The 25,478-nt window shown below is 44.8% G+C and overlaps 1 protein-coding gene across 1 annotated transcript in view; it reads left to right on the top strand.

The window, feature by feature from the left end:
- The window catches only part of LOC109922314 (tubulin polyglutamylase TTLL5-like), a 343,698-nt gene extending 319,410 nt beyond the window's left edge, over positions 1 to 24,288 (top strand). The window contains exon 26 of the mRNA XM_048599989.1: positions 22,378 to 24,288. Coding sequence (XP_048455946.1) covers positions 22,378 to 22,400 — 23 coding nt within the window. The 3' untranslated portion in view covers positions 22,401 to 24,288. The remainder of the gene's footprint in view (positions 1 to 22,377) is intronic.
- The last annotated feature ends 1,190 nt before the right edge of the window (positions 24,289 to 25,478 follow it).

The following is a 25,478-nucleotide window of genomic DNA, read 5'->3' as shown; positions in this document are numbered from 1 at the left end:
CCTGGGTTCAAATCCTGCCGTGGCAGATCGTGGAATTGAATTCAATAAAATATCTGAAATTAAGAATCTAATGATGACCATGAATCCATTGTTGATTGTTGGAAAAACCCATCTGGTTCACTAATGTCGTTTAGGGAAGGAAACTGCCATCCTTACCTGGTCTGGCCTACATGTGACTCCAGACCCACCGCAATGTGCTTGACTCTTAACTGCTCTCTGGGCAATTAGGGATGGGCAATAAATGCTTCCTAGCCAGTGATGCCCTCATCCTGTTAATGAATAAAAACAAAAGGTCTATTGTACAAGTTCAACATCACCTCATTACTGTTGTACCTATACCCCTGTTAGTAAAGCCTTAATGTTGTCTTCCATGTAGTACAGCTGTTGGAACGATTCTCCAGTGTTAGTCTGTAATTTAGAGTAGTGGCAGTATCTGTAATACATAGCCTGCTGCATCACTGACATTAACGTACCCCAAAATTGAGAGTCCCTCCCAGTGGTAAATAAGGAATAGGAGGTACAGTGTGTGTTATCTTATATACACAGTAGGTGTCAGCCTTGGCTCAGTGGTTGCACTCTTACCTCTCAGTGATAAAGATGCATTGTGTATGTTGAATAGCGTATACACACAGTACATCCTAGGGAACAGTGCATGCAGAGCATGTTAGAGAGAATGGTATACATTGGATATGTAATATTGGAAATAATGTACAATGAAGATTGGACTTACAATTATTCAAAGTCTGCATCTATTCTCACCCAGACTAAATTGGCAATTCACAGTAACGGACACTAGACATTGATCGGGATTGGGAAACCTGACCAATTCTCTGATGTGAGAAAGGTCAGGCCAATTGGTCACGTTCTGTGCTACTGCCCTGACTGTAATCAGCTACCTCCTGGAACCTTGGGTTTCCAATTCAATCACACTCTGGGCAGTGCACACTCCACTTCTCAGGAGGAAGAAACAAAACAAAGAATCTTCGCAGGAGCAAGTCCCAGCGGCTCTTCACTTACCTTGGCAGAGCTTGTGATTCTTTCTTTTCCTGTGGCTCACCTTCCATCAGTCTGTGAAATGCCTGACACCAGATCTTATGTATACATTGGCCTCAGTTAAGAACTGTCTGATCAAGTGGCTTTTATGCCATAAGGATCTCTAATAGAGGCTGCAGGTGTAACAGGCCCCGACTGGACAGGTAGAGTTGTGATCGCCTTTGCCACTTCATCAGGAGAGGAAGGCTAAACAGACGCTAACCTAGACAGACAGACCTGTCTGAGGGGGATCAAAGCAGCTCTGAATCAACAGATCAGACCTGCAGAGTGTTGAGGCTGATAATTAGCCAGAAGAAATACAGAATTATCTCAGAGGAAGTTAAAAAGATGTGGCTGTTGAAGGAATAAGTAAATAAGGTTGAGAATTTTAACATTGGTTCCTTCTATTGCATTTCTTAGTGGAGACTGGCATGCACAAGGTTAGTGGGTGAACACAACCTGATGTGAGTAAGAACATGGGCAGCAGTTTTGGACAAGCTGAAGTTTACACTGTCTCTGTTCATTATGAACTCCTCCACCAAGTGGCAGTGACCATTTCCTGTTAACACAGGCATCAGTGACACAGCTTAAGCTGTGTTAAGGTGCTAGTTTGAGCAAACTGATTTATATATGGCTCAAGCTATTTGCCATTTGCCACCACAAATTCCATGCTCAGTTTTAAACAATCAAGTTGGAATTCCAACATCACACATTTTTGATGGAAAATCTAGAGGTTTTTTTTGCATTAACTCATGGACATGGGTGTTGCTGACTGGGCCAGCATTTATTGCCCGTCCCTAGTTGCCCTTGAGAAGGTGGTGGTGAGCAGCCTTCTTGAACCGCTGCAGTCCATGAGGACCCACAATACCTTTGTGGAGGGAACTACAAGATTTTGACCCAGTGATACTGAAGGAGGTTGAACTTAGGCTGTAAGTTGTGAAAGTGTTGATTTTTCTGAGCATGGACACTGACATCGTGTCGCTATGACAGAGTCCATGTTTTTAACAAGGACTCCTGCTCCGACCTTGTGTTTATATTGATGATTGTTTGATCAAGAACATTCTTTGACCAAGAGCTTTACAAAGTTGCTGCATACAACAAGGATCTTTACTTCAACAAAAGGGAGCAAAATCAAGGCCCAAAGATATTTTTGGCCATGGTACCAGTGTATTCCTGAATTGTGTGGAAGGTTGGCAGGATCCCCAAGGAGTCCAGTGATCAAAGATGAAAGAATAAATATAGGCTGCTCAGAGTATAAGGAGGAGAGGTGAATGGGAGAATGAGAATTGAGAAGAACAAATATTTACAGCTGTCTACATTATTGTTGTTTCAGCATCTCACTAATCCATCTAGCGTGTGAGTGTATTTATTACTGTAATGTTGGTGTTTAGTTGACTGTGATATTGTGTATACTGGAAACCATTGAGTTTAGGGTAGTGGAGCTTCGGGTCCCAACCCGAAATGTCAGCTTTCCTGCTCCTCTGATGCTGCCTGGCCTGCTGTGCTCCTCCAGCTCCACACTGTGTTATCTTTGACTCCAGCATCAGCAGTTCTTACTGTTTCTGAGTTTAGGGCAATGGTGATTTTGGGTTTCCATTCTTACTAATCATGCCATGTACATTGTAAGTATGCAGATGGTACAAAATTAGGAGGTATCGTTGAGAGTGAGGAAGGTTATCAAAAATTACGGAGGGATCTTGATCAAATGGGGAAGTGGGCTGAGGATTGGCAAATGCAATTCAATACACATAAATGTGAGGTGTTGCACTTTGGAAAGTCAAACCAAGGTAGGACTTATACAGTAAATGGTAAGGTCCTGAGGAGTGTTGTGGAACAGAGGGACCAAGGAGTACAAGTACATAGTTTGTTGAAAGCAGCTTCACAGGTAGACAGGGTGGTGAAGAAGGCATTTAGCATGCTGGCCTTCATCGGTTGAGGCATTGAGTACAGGAGTTGAGACGTTGTGTTACAGATGTATAAGTCTTTGGTGAGGCCGCACTTGGAGTATGTGTCCAGTTTTGGTCACCCTGTTATAGGAAAGGCATAATTAAACTGGAAAGTGGGAAAAGAAAATTTACAAAGAGGATATTGTCAGAACTGGTAGGCCTGAGTTATAGTGAGATGTTGGCCAGGATAGGAGATTTGTTGGAATGTAGGAGAATGAGGGGTGACCTTACTGAGATGTATAAAATCATGAGGGGCATAGATAGGATAAATCAAATACTCTTTTTCCCAGGGATGGGGAATTGAAACCGAGAGGGCATAGGTTTAAGGTGAGAGGAGAAAGATTTAAGAAGGACCTGAGGGACAACTTCTTCACACAGAGAGTGGTGTGTATATGGAATGAGCTGCCAGACAATGTGGTTGAGACAGGTACAATAGCAAAATTTAAGAAACATTTGGACAGGTACATGGTTGAGAAAGCTTTAGAGGGACATGGACCAAGTGCAGGCAATTGGAACTAGCTGAGTAGGCACCATGGTCAGCATGGAGCAGTTTGGGCCGAAGGGCCTGTTTCCATGTTGTATTACTGTATCACTCTATACCTCAAAAGACATTAACAGTGTTTGTTACAGGCACCAAGCAGGTTTTTGGGAGTGAGTTTTATACTACAGTCTTTTGAGAAAGAGTATTTCTGAATGTAGTTGAGTAAAACCCTGTCCTCGGACCCAGGATTATCACCCCCTTTTCTTTCCTGCTGAGGGTACTTCCAGGACACTCCATTATTAGGTGCCACAGTGCACCTTTCATTCCCGAGGAATCCCTACCTCTTTTTAGACTTTAGCCTGCTCAGTTTTGTGCTGACGTTTCCCTTTATCCCACACTCAGGCACTGCCACACTGCACAAACCACAAAAATGTGGAGAAGTTCAGGCACTTACTAGAAATTAGATTCCAGTCCTACTGAGTAAACACTGACCCTGCCAGGGGTGAATAGTAAGCTGCTTACATATACATTAACTCTCCTGTGCACAAAGCCTCCGACCTCCGTTATGTTACTCTCCTCCTCATTTCAGCACCCCTCCGTGCATCCTGTCACCCTTCTTTATTGTATACCCCCTCCCATATACCCCACCTCCTCTACATCTTAACCCTCCTCTACGTCCCAGTGCCATGAGTGCTCCATCTCCTGCACACCTGATCCTCCTGTATGCCCACGTCCCAAACACTCCCTCCTGAATGCCTCCTCTCCTGTATACCTCAACCAACCAAGTTTGGATCCTTGGGGTCAGGGGTCAGACTCCCTCCCTGGGATCAAGGTTCACATTCCTATCCCTTGCTAACTCCCCCTCACTAACGTCTGTCCAGCAGCTGCATGTGGGACCTCTCGACAGTGCTCTTGCAATCCAAGCTGGCGCATCAGGCCACCTTCCAGACAGGAAACCTCTTCACAAAGAATTGTATATTGACTCCAGTCAGAAACCAGTTTCATCGATGTCAGAGTCGTTGTCTTCTGATTAACACTTAACAGGAATAGAGTGGAGATGAATGCTGTTTCCATGGACTTAGTGTTTTGTCGCACGTGTGAAAACAGTGCAGAGACGAACATCTAATGATGTTTTTAAATATTGCTACAGATCTGCCCCAGCTTCTGCCCTCCTGCCAGACAATGCTAGGGTCACACTCTGTTTGCTTAATTAGCCACTGAGAACCCAAGCTATTTGGAGCATATCATCCCTCAGTACTGGTTTGCGTGGAAACACTGCCCACCTTCACTTACCTTCCAACTAAAAACTAGGAAATGTGAAGCATCCATCACTGACCAAATATGTTGCGTGATTTCAGGAGGAGGAGATGGTGTAGTGGGAATGTCACTCGATTAAGAATCCAGCGCCCCAGATTAAAGTCCACAGGAGCATACTTTTAAATCCCACCATGGCAAATAGTGCAATTTGAATTCAGTGAAACTTTGGAATGAAAAGTTAGGCTAATGATGATCATGAATCCATTGTTGATTATTCTAAAAACTCATCTGGTTCACTAACGTCCTTTAGGGAAGGAAATCAGCCATCCTTACCCAGTCTGGCCTACGTGTGACTCCAGACCCTTAGCAATGCGGTTGACTGTCATCTGCCCTCTGGGCAATTGGGAATAGGCAATAAATGCTGGCCCATCCAGCAACACCCAGCCCCTGTGAAATACTAATGACTAAAGGTTGGAAAAGGTGCAGAAGAGATTTACCAGGATGTTGCCTGGAATGGAGGGAAGGTCTTACGAAAAAAGGTTGAGAGAGCTAGGGCTTTTCTCTTTAGAATTACGAATAATGAGAGGTGACTTGATAGAGCTGTATAGCCAGAGATTTTTTCCTAGGGTGGAGGTAGCTATTACGAGGGGGCATAGTTTTAAAGTGAGTGAAAGTAGATATCAGGGAGACGTCAGAGGTAGGTTCTTTACTCAGAGAGTGGTCGGGGCGTGGAATGCATTGCCGGAGAGGGTAGTGGAGTCGGCCTCATTAGGGGCATTTAAGCAGCTATTAGATAGGCATATGGATGATAGTGTAAGGTAGGAGTGGAGGTGAGATAGACCTTAGGTTTAAGGTAAAAGTTCGGCACAACATCGTGGGCCGAAGGGCCTGTACTGTGCTGTACTGTTCCATGTCCTATGTTCCATGTTACATGTTCTATGTTCTATGTTCCATGTTCCATGTTCTATGTTCTATGTTCCATGTTCTAAGGTGATGGTGCTTCCTGCCCAGACTTCACATATTGATGCTGAGACACTGAAACCGGAAAATCAGTGTTCACATAAAAGCAAAATACTGGGAATGCTGGAAATCTGAAATAAAAACTGAATGTGCTGCTGACCCTCAGCAAGACTGACAGCCTCTGTGGCGAGAGAAACAGAGATAATGCTTCAAATCCAGTGATTCTTATTCACAGCTGTCCTCAACCCCATCCTAACCAGTGTCCACTTTGTTTTGGGAACAGTAGCATTGCAGTTTTGTTCCAAATGCTCAGGTGAATACTCCGGAAAAATGGAATTGTTCCAGGGCTATGGAGAATGGGCAGAGTAGATACAGAGCAATGCTCCATTTTCTTGTTCCGTTCAACACACCTCGTGCAGAAATTTCTAATTATCCCTATTGTGATGTCTCTGCACCATCACCTGCTTAAACCATATGCTGTTGTAACCCTGCCTCAACAAATCCAATGTCTCACATTTTGCACTTCCATAATGTTCAACTCATCTAAAAGATTCTACTATGCTTCATCAGTACTGAGAGTGTCAATGCTGAGGGAGTGTTGCATTGTCAGAGGGTCAGTGCTGAGGGAGCACTGCACTGTCGGAGGGTCAGTGCTGAGGGAATGCTGCACTGTCGGAGGGTCAGTACTGAGGGAGAGCCGCACTATTGGAGGGTCAGTACTGAGGGAGTGCTGCACTGTCGGAGGGTCAGTAGTGAAGGAGTGCTGCACTGTTGGAGGATCAGTGCTGAGGGAGTGCCGCACTGTCAGGTTTAGTTAGGTGGTATTTTGGATAGTGAGGAAGGTTATCAGAAATTGCAGCAGGATCTTCATCAGCTGGGGAAGTGGGTCAAGAAATGGCAAATGGAGTTTAATATAGATTAGTGTGAGGTGTTGCAACTTGGAAAGTCAAATCAAGATAGGATTTTCATGGTGAATGGTAGGGTCTTAAGGAGTGTAGTGGAACAGAGGGACCTTGGAACTCAGGTGTACGGTTTCTCTGAAAGTGGAGTCACAGGTAGACAGGGCAGCGAAGAAGGCTTTTGGCACACTGGCCTTCATCAGTCAGGGCATTGAGTGTAGAAGTTGGGAAGTTATATTGCAGTTGTACAGGATGTTGGTGAGGCTGCACTTGGAGTATTGTGTTCCGTTTTGGTCACCTTGCTACAGGAAGGATGTTATTAGATGGGAAAGAGTGCAGAAGAAATTTACAAGGATGTTGCCAGGACTCAAGGGACTGAGCTATACGGGGAGGTTGGACTAGCTACGGCATTTTTCTTTAGAGCGTAGGCGACTGATGGAGGATCTTATAGAAGTGTACAAGATCATGAGAGGCATGGATAGGGTGAATGCACTCAGTCTTTTTCCCCAGGTTGGGGAATCGAAGACTAGAGGGCATCAGTTTAAGGTAAGAGGGGAAAGAATACATGGGAACCTGAGGGCAACTTTTTTTACATGGAGAGTGGTACGCATATGGAATGAGCTGCCAGCGGAAGTGGTTGAGGCAGGTACATTAACCACATTTAAAAGGCATTTGGATGAATACATGGATAGGTAAGATATAGAGGGATATGGGCCAAGTGCAGGGAAATGGGGTTAGCGTGGATGGACATTTGGCCAGCATGGTCCAGTTTGGGCTGAAGGGCCTGTCTCCATGCTGTAGGACTCTGACACTATAGTGCTGTAGGAGGGTCACTGCTCAGGGAGGAACACTACTGTGGTGCTGTGCATTCAGTTCCTGATCTCAATACAGCCTTGTTCAAACATGGAAAATAGGGCTGAATTTCAGAGCAAGGTGAGAATGGCATCAAAGCAGCATTTGACCAAGTGTGACATCGAGAAGCCCTAGCAAAACTGGAATCAGTGTGTATCAGTGATGTGCCTCCCTGCTGGTTGGGGTCAGTTAGTTGTGATTGTTGAGGTCAGTCATTTCAGCTCCAGGACATCCCTGCAGGAGTTCCTCAGGGTAGTGTCCTAGGACCAACCATCTTCAGCTGCTTCATCAATGACCTTCCCTCTATTATAAGGTCAGAGGTGGGGATGTTCACCGATGATTGTACAATGTTCAGCACCATTCGCGACTCCTCAGATACTGAAGCAGTCCATGTTCAAATGCAACAAGGTCTGAATAGTATTCGCAAGTAATATTTACACCAGACATTTCCAACAAGAGAGAATCTAACTGTTATCCCTTGTAATTTAGAGGCATTGCCATCATTGAATTCCCCACTATCAACACCCTGGGAGTTACTATTGACAAGAAACTGCACTGAAATAGCTATATAAATACAGTAGCTACAAGAGCAGGTCATAAGGTAGGAATCTTGCATCGAGTAACTCATCTCCTGACTTTTTCTTTTACTTGTGGGACATGGACATCTCTGGCTGGGCCAGCATTTATTGCCCATCCCTACTTGCCCTTGGAAAGCTGGTGGTGAGCTGCCTTCTTGAACCGTTGCAGTCCATGTGCTGTGGGTCAACCCACAATGCCCTTAGGATGGGAATTCCAGGATTTTGACCCGGTGACAATGAAGGAACAGCAATATATTTCCAAGTCAGAATGGTGAGTGGCTTGGAGGGGAACTTGCAGGGGGTGGTATTCCCATGTATCTGCTGCTCTTGTCCTTCCAGATGGAAGTGGTTGGGGGTTTGGAAGGTGCTGTCTGAGGAACTTGAGTGAATTTCTGCAGTGCGTCTTGTAGATAGTACACACTGCTGCTACTGAGTGTTGGTAATGGAGGGGGTGGATGCTATTGGATGTGGTGCCAGTCAAGAGGACTGCTTTATCCTGAATGGTTTTAAGCTTCTTGAGTGTTGTTTTGGAGCTGTACCATCCATGCAGGTGGGGAGTATTCCATCACACTCCTGATTTGTACCTTGTGGACAGTGGGCAGACGTTGAGGTGAGTTACTCGCCGCAGTATTTCTAGCCTCTGACCTGCTCTTGTAGCCACAGTGGTCATGTGGTGAGTCCAGTTGAGTTTCTATTCAATGGTAACCCCAATGATGTTGATAGTTTGGGATTCAGTGATTGTAACACCACTGAATGTCAAGGGACAGTCTCTTATTGGAGATTGCCATTTGCTGGCATTTATGTGGTGCAAATGTTACTTTCCACTTGGCAGCCTAAGCCTGGATATTGTCGAGATCTTGTTGCCTTTGAACATGGACTGTTTCAGTATCTGAGGAGTCATGAATGGTGCTGAACATTGTGCAATCATCGGCGAACATCCCCACTGCTGACTTTATGATGGAGGGAAGGGCATTGATGAAGCAGTTGAAGATGGTTGGGCCGAGGACACTACCCTGAGGAACTCCTGCAGAGATGTCCTGGAGCTGAGATGACTGACCTCCAACAACCACGACCATCTTCTTATGTGCCAGGTATGACTCCAACCACTGGAGAGTTTGCCCTCTGATACCCACTGATTCCGGTTTTGCTTGGGCTCTTTGATGCCACACTTGGTCAAATGCAGCTTTGATGTGAAGTGCTGTCACTCTCACTTCACCTTGACACCCACATCCTGCCCACCATCGACAAGGCACAAGTCAGGAGTGTGATGGGATACTCTTTACTTGCCAGGATGAGTGCATCTCCTTAAGAAACTTGACACCATCCAGGACAAAGTAACCCACTTGATTGGCACAACATCCACAAGTATTCACTCCCTCCACCACCGATGCTCAGTAGCAGCAGTGTGTACTATCTACAAGATGCACTGCAGAAATTCACCAAAGATCCTCAGGCAGCACCTTCCAAACCCATGACCACCTCAGTCTAGGATTACACCACCTCTAAATTCCCCTCCAAGCCACTCACTATGTTGACTTGGAAATATATCGCCATTCCTTCAGTGTTGCTGGGTCAAAATCCTGGAAATCCCTCCCTAAGGGCATTGTGGGTCAACCCACAGCAGGTGGACTACAGCAGTTCAAGAAGGCAGCTCACCACCACCTTCTCAAGGGGCAACTAGGGACAGGCAATATATTCTGACCTAGCCAGCGATGCCTAAATCCTGGGAACCTTTTAAAAACTGCTATTTTAGTGAAGCCTTGCCATTCAAAATATTTGGCACATTTGCTAAATAACAAAAGTTATTGCACTTTAATTCATTTGAGAATTCTCTGAGAATGGTGTAGCGTTCATGCTCTGTTTCTAACTGAACCTCCTGAATGAAAAGCATTGAGAAAGGGAAAGTAGGTTTTTGTGCTAGCCAGCTAAGAATAGAAAGGCTTCTCTTGTTTCTGTGTGTGTGTGAAGGAAAGAGTGAGAGAGGATTGCAGCAAGCTGAGTCTGAGACTGAGACTGGACTGTATTGAATGGACACAGAGCAGTGGTAGGTGACGAGCGAATCTTTCAACGGCGAACAGTGTCACATTCCAAGATCTGAAAATAGCAGAGTGAGGTCCTCTGGCAAGCCATAATCTGTTCTGCACTTCACTCTGCTCTGGAATTACAGCACCTGCCCGGTCAAGCATTTAACATTCAACTGCCTGCTTCTTTCCAGTCACGTAGGTGACCTTTCAGATCCCTGCCTTCTCAGCAACAGATGTGGACGGCTTTGGGTCTTTCTCTTCCTCACAGCTGTGACAGATGGCATAAAAACAGAGCCTTCTCATTCTTTCTGGCCAGAAAGAACATGGTTGTCTGTTCAATTATGAACCCAACAAGAACTTCATATTGCCCATCTCAAGTGTCACTCTTGCCTCAGCGGGAGGCTTTCTCTAGCAGGTCTGTAGCTACGCCATGGCCTCAGGTCCAAATCCAGTGACTTAAAGCACAGCAATCCAAGCTGACATACCAGTCACTGCAAGGGGAGTGTTGCATTGGTGTAGTGGTATTGTCACTAGACCATTAATCCAGAAATTCAGCTAATGTTCTGGGGTCTCCAGTTCAAATACCACCAGGGTAGATGGTGAAATTTGAATTGAATAAAGAATATGGATTTAAGGGTCTAATGATCACCATGAAACCATTGTTCATTGTTGGAAAAACCCATCTGCTTCACTAATGTCCTTTAGGGAAGGAAATTTGTCATCCTTCCCTGGTTTTGCCTTACATTTAACTCCAGACCACAGCAATGTAGTTGACTCTTAACTGCTTACTGGGAAATTAGGAGCAGGCAATAAATGCTGGCCTAGCCAGAGACATTCACATTCCATGGGTGAATTTAAAAAACTTGACAGAGATGCTGGGTTTCACATGAGATGTTAACCTGCCTGATGGCTCAGATGAATATAAAAGATTCCAAAGCATCATTTTGAAGAAGAGAAGAGGACCATTTTTGTATTCCTAGACAGTTATTTATACATCAACCAAAATAACTAAAACAGGTCTGTATTTATGTACTCATTCACATAACATTGGCTAGGACTGCATTTATTTCTCGTTACCAGTTGCCCTTGAGAAGGTGTTGTTGATCTATCTTCTTGAACTGCTGCAGTCCTTGGATACAAAGAACAATAGAGCATAGGAACAGGCCCTTCAGCCCTCCAAGCCTGGGCCAACACATTTTGCCCTTCCATACTAAAACTGTCTTTGTTTACAGGGTCTGTATCCCTCTATTCCCTTCTTATTCATATACTTACATCCACAATGCCATTAGGGAGGGAATTCTAGGAGTTTGACCCAGTGACTCTGAAAGAACAGCAATATATTTCCAAGTTTGAATGGTGAGGAGCTCGGAGGGAAACTTGCAGGGGGTAGTGTCCCCATGTATCTGCTGCCATTGTGCTTCCAGATGGTGGATGTACAATGCCAGGCTGTTGTTATTAGGAGGATTCAGTGATGGTAATGCTATTGAATGTCAAGATTTCCTTGAAGGAGCTTTGGTGAACCAACTGAGTTTTTACATCAATTGACAATGGTTGATGTTAGGCTTTTTAATTCCAAATTTTTATTGAATTCAAACTTCATCAGCTCCCATGGTGAGATTCAAACCGGTGTTCCCAGAGCATGAGCCTGGGGTTTGGGGGTTATTAGTTCAATGACTTGACCACTATACCACTGCCTCCCATGTTATTGCTGGATTTATCGCTGTTTGTTTGAACCAGTGTGTAACATTTGCAATCCTCCAATTCTGGGACTGATGCCTTTTCTGGGACAACTTGAAAGATGGAGACCAGAGCCTTTTGCAATTACCATCTCTATTTCCTTCAAGCCTAAGATGCATCCCAAAAAATCACAATTCTATTTTTGAAAAGGCTCCGTGATTATTTCCCAGTTTGCTTCTTAGCAGTATGCTGGAAACTATTCTTGAAATGCTGGAGAGTCAGGAGTAACTTTCATGTTTCATTTGCAGATTGCTGGAAAAGTCAGAATAGGTCATGTGTTGTTAATTGCTTTTTGGAAACGTGCTCAGATTAATTAGCTCGGGTTCAGGACAATGCCAAAGGTTATGTGTCCAGACTTAAACTGTCAAAAGCACTGAAATATGATAGGTTCCTAGGAATGACATAGAGGAATGTGGCTGGTCAGGGTTGGACAGTGCAAGCTTTAGTGTTCCTTTGAAGTCCTGGAGTTCTTTCTGAATTGCTTTCAAGAGCTGGGAAAGAATTTCAGGTACTCTGCCTTCCCTTGAACTCTTTCTTCTGGTTGTTTAGCTCCCTGCAAAACTAAAATGAATTGCACAAAATCCAGCACACTGCCTCGACAGCCCACCTGAGTCAGGGCCTCGAGAGCTGCTCGTTTGTGGACTTGAAGAATTGAGTAGAAGAGTTTCTGTGGGAAGTTCTTTAAAATTGGTAGAGGTCTGTGTGCACATGAGATCACCAACTCAGAAACTTCCATTAATGAGCATCCAGTAACACAGAGTGGGTGCAGGAAGGTTACTGCAAAACATGGTAAAAGCAATGAGGGCCTTACAGTGCATAATAAGGGTGGTCAGGATCCTATCAGTGACTCAAACAGAAGTTGCTGGAAAAGCTCATCAGGTCTGGCAACATCTGTGAGGAAAAGATCAGAGTTAACGTTTTGGGACCAATGACCCTTCCTCAGAACTGGTGGTAGCTGGGAAAACATCAGCTTATATGCAGAAAATAGGAAGGGGAATGGGGTAGGGAGTAAATGATAGGAAAGAGCCCGAAGAGAGAGGAGAGCAGTTGGATAGACAAAGGAATTGATAACAATCTGGCTGGGAGAGGAAGTAGTTGTTAATGTGGACTGTTAGTAGCTAACAATAGATAATGTGTAGTAGCAGGCTGTGTGATAACAAGGCCTGGTGTGTGGGTTAGGGGGCTAGGACATGGGAGAGTTTAGGCCCTAAAATTATTGAACTTAATCTTGAGTCCGGAGGGCTGCAGGGTCCCCAAATGGAAAATGAGGCATTGTTCTTCCAGCTTGTGTTGAGCTTCACTGGAGCAAGCCTGAGACAGAGATGTTGGCCAGGAACAGGGTGGTCAATGTTGCTGGCCAGGCAGCACTTAGTTGCCCATCCCTAATTGCCCAGAGGGCAGTTAAGAGTCAACCACATTGTTGTGGGTCTGGAGTCACATGTAGGCCAGGTCAGGTAAGGATGGCAGGTGGGATTCTCTGACAATCAACAATGGATTCACAGTCATCTTTAGACTCTCAATTCCAGATATTTATTGAATTTAAATTACATCATCTGCCGTGGCAGGATTTGAACTCAGGTCCCCAGAATATTATCTGGGTCACTGGATTAACAGTCCAGCAATAATACCACTAGGCCATCGCCTCCCTGCAATGCTTGCCTTTACTGGTGAATGAATTGAGTGTAGGAGTTGGGATGTCATATCGTGGCTTAATGAGACGTTGGTGAGGCCACTTTTATAATACTGCATTAAGTTCTGGTTGTCCTTCTTTAGGAAGGATGTCGTTAAACTTGAGAAAGTGAAGAAAAGATTTACAAGGATGTTGCTGGAGTTGGAGAGTTTGAGTTGTAAGGAGAAGTTAAATAGGCTGCGGCTTTTTTCCCTGGAGCTTAAGAAGCTGAGGGGTGACGTTATAGAGGTTTATAAAATCATGAGGGGTGTGGATAGGGTGAATAGGCAAGGTCTTTTTTCTCAGATAGGGCAATCCAAAACTAGAGAGCCAGACTAGACTTGGTCAGATTGGGGGTCTGGTCGGCATGGACGAGTTGGACCAAAGGGTCTGTTTCTGTGCTGTATGATTCTGTAACTGGAATCAGTGCTCCAGATGTGGCCTTGCCGATGCACTTCACAACTGTAGCTAAACATCCTGATTTATCACCTTGCAATAAATAGCAACATTCCATTTCATTTGGATCTGATTGGAATCTTTAGATCAATGTGAAATGGGTTACTCTTAAACTAAAATGGAAATTGCTGTGAAAGCTCAGCAGGTCTGTCAGCATGTGTAGCTCAGAGCTACGTGGGTCACTCAACTCAAAACTTTAACTCTGATTTCCTCCCATGGATGCTGCCAGATCTGTTGAATTTTTCCAGCAATTTCTGTTTATGTTTCTTACTTACAGCATCCACAGTTCATTCAGTTTTTGTTCTTACTGCTGCACTGTTTCCACCCAGAATTATAGGGACCATGGACTGAGGATAAAAAAGGAACTCTGTTTCCCTAGCTTACTCTATCATTCACTGTTGTATGTCTCCTTGTGCCAGTGTGGATAAAAAAGGAACTCTGTTTCCCTAGCTTTTTACTCTATCATTCACTGTTGTATGTCTCCGTGTGCCAGTTTGAGGAATTCCATGGATATTGAATGAGTTCCTGACTGTGGGCCTAGATGCAGGACGAAGGGTATCGGATGACTGTGGAGCAGCTGTGAAAGGGTCTGCTGCGATCAGGTGCCTGATTGTAACCGTGCTCAGAACAAGGCAGCTACACCCACTACCACAAGGACTTAGTGGCAGTGTTTTACTGCACTTATTAAGCTGAGAGGTGGAAGTGCTGGAGGATTACATGTAGTTTCCAATCAGCAGCTGGTAATATGGCAGTAGCAGCAAGTTAATAATGAAGTCCTCAAGGACAGACCATTCCCAGAATAGTTCACAAATAAATGCAAAGCTGTATTCATAAAATCCCAATATATGATCAGCAGCAAAAAGAGAAAAGATAGCTCTGTGCCTGAGCAAATGGCTTCATCAACTAGGAGAAATGGGCAGCTTCTTTTTGTGTGTCGGGTTTCACAGGGTGTTCAATACCCAACCTTGGTTGCCTTTGAGAAGTTGGCAGTGAGCTGCCTTCTTCAACTGCTTCGAGTGTAGGTAGACAACAGTGCCATTAGGGCAGGATTTCCAGGATTTTGACCCAGCAACAGTAAAGGAATGGCAATGTATTTTTTCAAGTCAGAACGGTGAGTGGCTTGGAGGGCAGGTGGTGGTGTTCCCATGTAACTGCTGCCCTTGTCCAACAAGTGGATAGAAGCAGTGGGTTTTAAAAGTTCAAGAGGTGCTTGGTGATTTGGTGTAATGAATATTGTTGAGAGTACACATTGCTCTTACTATGTGTCAGCTGCAAAAGTGAGCGCTTAAGTAAAAAGTGATGTTTAGTTCAATTTATTGAAGGATCCTATAGCTGACAACAACAGGGTCAATAAAAGCAGGAGAGACTGTCTAAGTCAGGAAGCAATGATCAGGTAATGTTCAGCTTCCAAAGCCCAGAGGCTGTATGGGGTGGTGTGAAGCTTTGGGTTGGATGTTATAACTAGGAGCAACTGTAGAAAGAGTAACTTTACTGGAGTCAGTAATGGGTCAGCAACTCCACTGAGGGGGCAGAGTCTATTAAGGACCCAAAAACAGAAATTATTGAATGCTAGTTTATCATTGCATAAAGAATTGAAAAGACTAGCAGAATGTTGGCCTGTATCTCAAGAGCATTGGAATTCAAATGAATGTAAGTTACGTGACAGTTGTCCAGTGCCCTGGATCAGAGTCCATTGGGATTAACTGTGTTCAGTCTAGGCCACACCTCAGGAAGGAGATATTAACCTTGGATTGAGTACATCACAGATTCACCAGAGTGATTCCAGGGCTGAAAGGGTTAAATTATGACGACAAGTTGCACAAACTTGTGTTGGATTCCTTTGAGTTAAATTCGAGTAAAGAATGATCTAATCAAAGTATTTAGGATGATGGAAGGATGTGATATCCCAGACCATCAATGACGTGGGGCGTGGTGATAAATTCAGGAAACTCATGTGAAGGAGGATCTTCAATTCCAAGGGGAGGAGCTGGTAGTGCCAGGCAGAACATGAGCTGCTGTAAGAGGGACGTGGATAGGGAGTCAGCTCCAGCATGGGCACAACAGTGGGCACTATGCAACACGATGGTCAGCATTGCCAAACTGTCATGCCAGAGCTTGTGGGCAAGGTTGAGATCCTTGGTTTAGTACAGATGAGCTGACCAGGTGTGTGTGTTAGAAAGGGACATGGAGCTTCAGGATGAGGGAGCTGCAGGCCAGGCTGGGCCTGGGACTCAATGTGCCCAGTGTGACCTGTGTAACTTCCACGAACCAGCAGGTGCTAAGTTGGATATAGTAAATGGAAAATAGCTATGACTGTGCCCGGAGTGGGCAGGACCAATGCCTATTTACTGAGGAGAAGAACAGGCTTCACTTCTGAGCAACAGGAGGCTCTTCGCAGGGTAATTACATTAACATGCATTTGCAAAGAGCAGATTGAAATCATTTATAATCATATCATTGTACATGAGAAATGCATGCACCAGGCACATGTGTGTGGTGTAAATGCTGGTTACAAGTAATAATGACAAAGTATTGAATCTTGAAAATTGAAGATAGACATCTCTGTGAAGCAGAAATCGGGGACGCAATGCCTAGTGGTATAATCGCTGGACTGTTAATCCAGAAACCCAGATAAACCTTCTGGGGACCCAGGTTTGAATCCCGCCACGGCAGATGGTGGAATTTGAATTCAATCAATACCTGGAATTAAGAATCTAATGATGACCATGAATCCATTGCCGATTGTCGGAAAAACCCCTCTGGTTCACTAATGTCCTTTCGGGAAGGAAACTGCCATCCTTAACTGGCCTGGCCGACATGTGACTCCCGACCCACAGCAATGTGGTTGACTCTTAACTACCCTCTGGGCAATAAATGCTGCCTCACCAGCGACACCCTCATCCCATGAATGAATAAAGGAAAAAAAAGAAATAATCACAGTAGACCTTAAACGAGGCACCCACGAGCCACAATACTCACAGCTAATGCAAGTCTCCCCAGGGTTCTGAAGGAGACAGCTGAGGAGATTGCGGATCTTTCAGGGATTGTTAGACTCCAGGATGGGCCTGCAGGAGTGTACACCCCTGTGTGTTTTTTATTATTTGTTAATGGGATATGAGCATTGTTGGCCAGGCCAGCATTTATTGCCCATCTCTAATTACCTAGAGAGCAGTTAAAGGTCAACCACATTGCTGTGGGTCTGGGTTCACATGTAGGCTGGACGTAAGGATGGAAGATTTCCTTCCCTAAAGGATGTTAGTAAACCACGTGGATTTTTTCAACAATCAGCAGAGGTTTCATGGTCATCATTAGACTCTTAGGATCATAGAACCCCTACAGTGCAGAAATAGGCCATTTTGCCCATCAAGTCTGCACTGACCCTTCAAAGAGCATCCCACTCAGACACACACACCCAACCCAATCCCTATAACCCTGCATGGGATTTTTAACCATGGCTAACCCACCTAACCTGCACATGCCTGGACACTTTGGGCAAATTAGCATGGCTTTTCCGGAACAATATCACAAGAAAATCTGTTAGATTCTTGAGGGAAACCTTCACGAAACACAACAAAAATGACACTTTGCCAAAATAGGGCAAGATTGAACTTGTTGAATGAGGGACAACTTGAACAAGGGAGCAGAATTGGTAAGTTAGAGCCAAGCTCGAGGGCTGATTGGCCTGCTGTTCTTTGTGCACTTTATGACCCAACTTGCTCAAATAATGATAGGTCGGTGGGACTGGTCAGATTTGTTTTGACTGATGGGACGGTTGTGGAGGCAATGACAGGGAAAGACAAGAAAATCTTTGATTTTCAAAATACAGTCTTCAATATCTCACTTTAAGGAAAGCAGCAGGTTATCTTTATGTAGGAGACAGTAAGGACTGCCGTGCTGAAGCTAGAATCAATAAATGTGGAGCTGGAAAAGCACAGCTGGTCAGACAGCGTCTGAGGAGCAGAAAAATCAACGTTTTGGGCCGAAACCTTTTGTTGAAGAGTTTCGGCCTGAAACTTTGACTTACCTGCTTTTCGGATGCTGTCTGACCAGCTGTGTTTTTCCAGCTCCATTTTTATTATCTTTATGTAGGAGTTTTTAATGAAACATTCAAAGGTGTTTTAAACCAGCATTGGAAAATGAAATCATGACGTCAAGCCACGTAAGGAGATGTTAAAGAGATGACCAAAAATGTGACCGAAATGGTAAGTTTTAAGGAATGAAGTGTAAGAGTGGCAGAGAGACAGAGAGGTTTAACTAAGGAGGGAATTCCAGGCTTAGCACCCAGACAGCTGAAGGTATGGGCAATGATGCAGAGATTAAAATCAGACACACTCAAGATGCCAGAATTAGTAGAGTACTGATATAATGAAGGGTGCGGATTTGGAGACAATTCCAGAGATAGGAAGGGAGTGATGCCATGAAAAATTTGGAAAACAAGATGAGAATTTTAACATTGAGGTGCTGCTTGACCAGAAGCCAATGTAGCAGACCACTGAGAGCTGGGTCAAGAGATAATTGGGGATTGGAATGAGATAAGGCACAGCCAGCAGAATTATGGATCTAATTACAGAGGGTGGAGTGTGGGAGGCTGGCCAGTGTTGGCTTGGGATAGTCCAATGTGGAGGCATGGGTAAGGGTTTCATCAGCAGGTGAACAGAGGCAGTGGTGGAGACGGGCAATGTTACAGAAGTAGCTGATCTTTCTGATGGTGGGGTCTTTGGTTGATAGTTCAACTCAGGGTAAATTTAGATGCCAAGGTTACTAATTACCTTGAATCACACAGTATCCAGGGTGAGAAATGGAGCCAATATCTAGGGAATGGAGATTGAAGCAGAGATTTGACTATTCTCAATACTTAGTTAGTGAACTATTTAATTCTCACTTATCCAATGTGTGACAAGCAGTCCATTATTTTGGAAACAGCCGAGAGTTCAGGACAGTGATGCTGAGGTCGAGTTGGGAAAGCTGGAAACTGACTGTCTTTCCAGGTGAGATCACTGAGAGGCTGCAGTAGCTGAAAAATAGGAGGATGTCAGGGTGTCCCTGAGGCACAGATAAAATGATTTGGCAGGAGCAAAGAAGCCATTACTGGTGTCTGTCTGCTTCTGAGCAAATAAATAATAGATAGAAGTAGGTAGGTTACTTGAGAAGATTCTGAGGGATAAGATGTACATGCATTTAGAAAGACAGGGTTTGATTAGGAGTGGTCAGCATGGCTTTGTGCATGAGAGATCATGCCTCACAAATTTGTTAGAGTTCTTTGATGAAGTGACCAGGAAGGTTGATGAGGCAAGGTCGATAGACGTATGTATTTCAGTAAGGCCTTCGATAAGTTCCACATGCTAGGGTCCTCTGGAAGGTCAAATCACATGGAATCCAGGAATAGTTGATAAATTGGATACACAATTGGTTTGATGGTAGGAAGCAGAGTAACAGTGGGAGGATGCTTGTCTGACTGGAGGCCTGTGACTAGCCATGTGCCTCAAGGGTCAGTGCTGGGCCCATTGCTGTTCGTTATCTATATCAATGATTTGGATGAGAATGTGCAAGGCATAATTAGTAAGTTTACGGATGACACTAAAATTGGCAGTATCGTGGACAATGAGGAAGATTATCAGAAATTGCAGCAGGACCTTGATCAGATGGGGAAGTGGGCCGAGAAATGGCAAATAGAGTTTCATATAGATAATTGTGAGATGTTGCATTTTGGAAAGTCAAATCCGGGTTGGAGTTTCATGATGAATAATAGGGCCTTGAGGAGTGTAGTGGAACAGAGTGACCTTGGAGTTCAGGTGCACGGTTCCCTGAAAGTGGAGTCACAGATAGACAGGGCAGTGAGGAAGGCTTTTGGCACACTGGCCTTCATCAGTCAGAGTACAGAAGTTGGGAAGTTATGTTGCAATTGTATGAGACATTGGTGAGGCTGCACTTGGAGTATTGTGTTCAGTTTTAGTCACCTTGCTACAGCAAGGATGTTATTAAACTGGAAAGAGAGCAGAAGAAATTTACAAGGATGTTGCCGGGACTCAAGGGACTGAGTTGTAGGGAGAGGTTGGACAAGCTAGGCAAATTTTCTTTAGAGCGTAGGAGACTGATGGAGGATCTTATAGAAGTGTATAAGATCATGAGAGGCGTGGATAGGGTGAATGCACTCATACTTCTTGCCAGGGTTGGGGAATTGAGGACTAGAGGGCATCAGTTTAAGATAAGAGGGGAAAGAATGGGGGAGGTGATGGCCTAGTGGTATTATTCCTGGACCGTAAATCCAGACACCCAGATAACATTCTGGGGACCCAGGTTCAGATCCTGCCATGGCAGATGGTGGAATTTGAATTCAATGAATATCTGGAATTATGAATCTAATGATGACCACGAATCAAATGCCGATTGTCAGGAAAAACCTATCTGGTTCACTAATGCCCTTTAGGGAAGGAAACTGCCCATCATTGCCTAGTCTGGCCTACATGTGACTCCAGCCCCACAGCAATGTGGTTGACTCTTAACTGCCCTCTGGGCAATTAGGGATGGGCAATAAATGCTGCCTGGCCAGTGACACCCTCATCCCATGAATGAATAAAGTATAAAGAAATACATGGGAACCAGAGGGTCAACTTTTTTACACAGAGGGTGGTATGCATATGGAATGAGCTGCCAGCAGAACTGGTTGAGGTGGGTACATTAACAAGATTTAAAAGGCATTTGGGCGAATAACATGGATAGGAAAGGTTTAGAAGGATATGGGCCAAGTACAGGGAATTGGGCTTCACTTGAATGGACGTTTTAGTCAACATGGATCAGTTTGGGCCAAAGGGTCTGTCACCGTGCTGTAGGTCTCTATGATTCTATAAGATGCAGGTGAATGCACTTCCATACAGCAGGATGAGGTGGAGAGATAATGGTAAAGAGTGGTGAGGTCTGCACTGTCAAAGGCTGCAAGCAGATTGAGAGGACAGACAGGGAAAGTATATCTTAGCCAGTAGCACAGGAGAGAATTTGTTGCATTGATGTGAACCATTTCCATAATGTGACAGGGTGGTAATCGAATGAAAGGGATGTTTGTGTGGCTTTAGGAGGTAGTAAAGTGTCAAAGGACTGATTACATGGGCTGTTTGTGCAAGCAGCCTGTTTGTAAATTACAAAATAATGAACGTAAAAAGACTTGCATTTCAATAGTACATTTGACAATTTCTTTATAATTCATTTGTGGGACGTGGGCTTTGCTGGCTGACCAGCATTTATTGCCCGTCCCTAGCTGCCCTTGAGAAGGTGGGGGTGAGCTGCCTTCTTGAACCTCTGCGGTCCATCTGCTCTGGGTTGACCCACAATGCCCTTAGGGAGAGAATTCCAGGATTTTGACCCAGCGACAGTGAAGGAACGGCGATATATTTCCAAGTCAGGATGGTGAGGGGCTTGGAGGGGAACTTGCAGGGCGCAGTGTTCCCATGTATCTGCTGCCGTTGTCCTTCCGGATGGAAGTGGTTGTGGGTTTGGAAGGTGCTGCCTGAGGATCTTTGGTGAATTTCTGCAGTGCATCTTGTAGATGGTACACACTGCTGCTACTGAGCATTGGTGGCGGAGGGAGTGAATGTTTGTGGATGTGATGCCAATCAAGCAGCTGCTTTGCACTCAGCTTCTTGAGTGTTGTTGGGGCTGCACCCATCCAGGCAAGTGGGGAGTATTCCATCACAGTCCTGGCTTGTGCCTTGTAGATGGTGGACAGGCTTTGGGGAGTCAGGAGGTGCAAGACAAAGTCTGCCACAGGAAATGTGACACGTTTTGAGGTGTGGTCACTATTACAATGTGGAAAATGCAGCAACCAAATTTTGCACAGCAAGGTCTCGTAAGCTGCACTGTAACAATGGCCAAACTGTTTCAATAACATTCACTGAGGGTTAAATATTGTCCCAGAATAACTGAGACAACCCACCATCACTGACTAGCTTTTCTTTGACATAGTGCCATGAGTTCATTTCAGCGTATTTAATAATTCCCTTGGGACTGCATTGAAATGTCAACCTTGAATTTTGTGCATACGTGTCTGGAGTGGGATTGGAACCCATGACATCTTGTCTTAGAGCCGAGTGCTGTTCAGTGAGTCACAGCCAACACTACCTTCAGGGTTAGGCCTGAGCAGCACCCACTATAGACCCTCTGGAGGCAGCAGCAGTTTCTGAGGGATAGGAAGTAACTTCTGCCTATCATGTGTCCAGCGATGTGCAGGCTTTGTGGATTGGCTATGGGAAATGCAGGGTGACAGGGATAGGGTAGGGTAGGGGAGTGGGTTCGGTTGGAATGCTGTTCAGTGAGTCAGTATGGACTTGGTGGACTGAAACACCTGTTTCCACACTGTAGGGATTCTATGTACAGCTACTGTGACCTACAGCTCTAACCCTTTACGAGGGAAATTGTGGATTTCTGATGTGTAGCTTTGAATTTGGAGAGTTTGTAATTTGTTAAAATATTATTTTCTGTTTGTGTATTTACAGCACAGCCCAGGCAAACAGACTGAGCATCAACCTTACATTGAGAAACCAGTCAGAAAATAGGAGTGAATGGACCAGCTGATCCTCGCAGGCTAGATTCCCTGAATCCACTGATACAGGGGGATCAGAAACCCACTGGTAGAAATAAATTGAGGAATCTAATAGTACAAAGATCATAGAAACCACATCAGAGATCTGTCTTCAGTGCTGTCCCTTTCTGCCCTCTCCCTCGCCCATCAACACCTCTCAGTTTGGAGATGGACTCAGAGATTAGTGACTGGCAGCTGTGGTACAATTCCTGAGGAGGTGACAGGGTGTGGAACCTTACAAACTGCGGACCAACGCCACCAGGCCTGGGCCTGATGGAAAGCCCCATCGTCACTGTGAAATAAAGAGCAAGCAGCACGTTAGAGTTCTCCTGCCAGAGGAATGGCAGTACTGCCAACTGCTCCAAATGGGTCACTGCCCACTGAGCCACCACATGCCAAGTGAGGAGGCCTGTCCACACACAGCCAATGTTGTCATAAACTGTCTGGAGTTTTGTTCTGAGTGCTACATGTACTCCACCTTGTGAGAGCCATGTAGGCTGGGACACAAAGTTCTCAGAGATACACAGTCGTCATCGCCTGAAGGAAGACTGCAGATGCCCAGGGATTGCTCATTCTGAGGCTGTCACAGCACAACTGCTCACAAACTAGTGCTCACCTTGAGCAGAGGCACAATTAGGGGGCGGGGGAATAAATGGACTTACTCCTGAGACCCCCCACATTCTGTTCACCTTAATACTGCCAAGCCATGAGCAGTCAGTGGCACATCCCTGCACCTTCATGGAGCTTCTTACTAACTGTGCAGAGTCTTAGGCAGTGCCTGCGTGTTCCTAGTCCTTGCTTTCTGTTGTTTGAGATAAGATATGAACATTAAGCATCACAGAGCATTGAGTAGTGTAACTCATTCTTCTATTATTCAGTCTTGGGATGTGGGCATCACTGGCTGGGCCAGTATTTATCACTTGTCCCTAGTTGCCCCTTGAGAGGGTGGGGGTGAGCTGCTTTCTTGACCCGTTGCAGCCCACGTGCTGTGGGTTGACCCCCAATGCCTTTAGGACGTGGAGGGGAAGTTACAAGGGCCTGGGTTCAGTATTGACTGCTTGCCCTGTTCTTGAGGAAATTGCGTTGGGAGCCATGCAGAGCAACAAGTCTACCAAGATCCAACAGTGGAGGAGAGACGGAGGTGAGGGTTTCCCCAGTCTGCTGCATAATCGAGAAGTGTTTGATTGTCCCTGATGTGGGTGACGAGCTCTCACCTATTCTAGACTGTTACTAAACATTTTAACTCATTGCCCTGACTCTTTCACTGCTCTGGCTATTCAGCACGAATTCTGCTCACTTCAGTAACCTTCCACTTCCCAACAGTACTTCCATGTGAACAGGTCCCCCACTCTGCAGATACAACCTCCTTTCACAGGAGGGAAGAATTGTGTTTCGTGCAAAAATGCATGCATTATTTTACATGGGTATTACACGGCTGAGAGATGCAGGGAGTATATCCCCTTCCCCATAGCTCCACTTACCCCCGAGCTTTATCACAGTGCTACTGTATAACACACCTTGCTGCAGAAAGCAACTTTAATGTGGGTATTTATGATTCTTTGTTCATTTTATTTTTTTGAAGTGTGTTACTCTGTGACTAATTTGTATATAATAATGGTGTTGGCGTTATCTCGCCTTTTTTTAATTATCAGAGGGGAGTCCATTGTCAGCCCTCCAGTAAACACCACTGGATTTGGTAGTCTGATCAAGACAGGGCTGGGTGTTTTAGAAAGAAATTTACAGCTGTGTATTAAAATAAATGGTAATGTTTTCAGATATATTGAGCAGTCATTGTCCCTCCAAGTTATTTAAGTGTAGAAAGTAGAAATGAGACGTGAGCAGTTAATCTGTGGTGTGGTTGGTGGAGGGAGAGTTTGACAACGTATGATCTTTAGAGATGTTGAAAATGACCCAGGCATTCAAGATTGCCAGCTGTGAGAACTATTTTCTCTGCTGAGAATATCCAGAACATTAAAATTACAGCCAAAACTTTCATGGTGATCTCAGGAAACACTTCTTCATGGAAACGGGACTGGAGATTGGAATTGAATTGAATCATTTGAATTAGAATAAGGTAAGAAAAAAAGATAAGAGAGTACAAATTTCCTTTCCACTGCCACAGTCCCACTCAGGGCCTTCCAGCCATCCCCATGTTGCAGCCAGTGTCAGCTCTCGCCGGCCCACTTTCAATCTGCCGTCACTGCAGGACACAACCCGCACGTTCAGCTCCCGCCACGTGGTTCCTGGTCGCGACCTGGCTCATTCCCTACTCCTTAGGTAGGTAGTTAAAAGGGGTGGTGGAGGAATAGAATTACTACAGAGGGAGAGAGAAGAAGGGAGAAAAGGAAAGAAAGGACAGAGAAAGAGAACTGGCGAGCAGAGTGGAGCTCCAAATGGAGCGACTCACCCTGCCACCACCTTGCCGGAAGTGTTGGACACTACATCAGTCTTCCCCTTGACAAGACAAGGCCTTAAAAAGAAGCTGAACTGATGATTGGAACTTTCAAGACTGAGATTGACAGAATTTTTTGGTGGGTATGATAATTGAGGGATTGTTACAGCAAAGTGAATGGAGATCAGTTCTGTGAATGTACATTGTGGTCACTGGCCTCAAGGTGTGGCTTCAAGCTGTTGCCACTAATTGTATTTACTGATTATAGATACATTTAACCATTTAGCCATATGGGGATTCATAATTATCAACATCTGGATTTTGAATTCTCCACATCTGGGTGCACAATCAGTCACATGCAAATTTCCAATTATCTATGTGTGGATTCCCAATTAGTCACGTGGATTCCCAATTAGCAACATCTGGCTACACATTTAGCCACATGTGGCTTCCCAATTATCCACATCTGGATTCATTTTAGACACATCTGGATGATAAATTAGCCACATGTGGTGACGGTGAATGTGTTGAACTACCCTGACCCTCTCACAATGCAGTCACTGGATTTCTGTGGTCTGCAGCATCGTGTAAGGACCTGCACAACATTCATGTTTAAAACTCTT

Source organism: Rhincodon typus, chromosome 8, assembly GCF_021869965.1.
Source record: "Rhincodon typus isolate 14 chromosome 8, sRhiTyp1.1, whole genome shotgun sequence".
Classification (NCBI taxonomy): domain Eukaryota; kingdom Metazoa; phylum Chordata; class Chondrichthyes; order Orectolobiformes; family Rhincodontidae; genus Rhincodon; species Rhincodon typus.
Note: the sequence above shows the minus strand (reverse complement) of the source record. Positions and strands in the feature narration are given on the sequence as shown.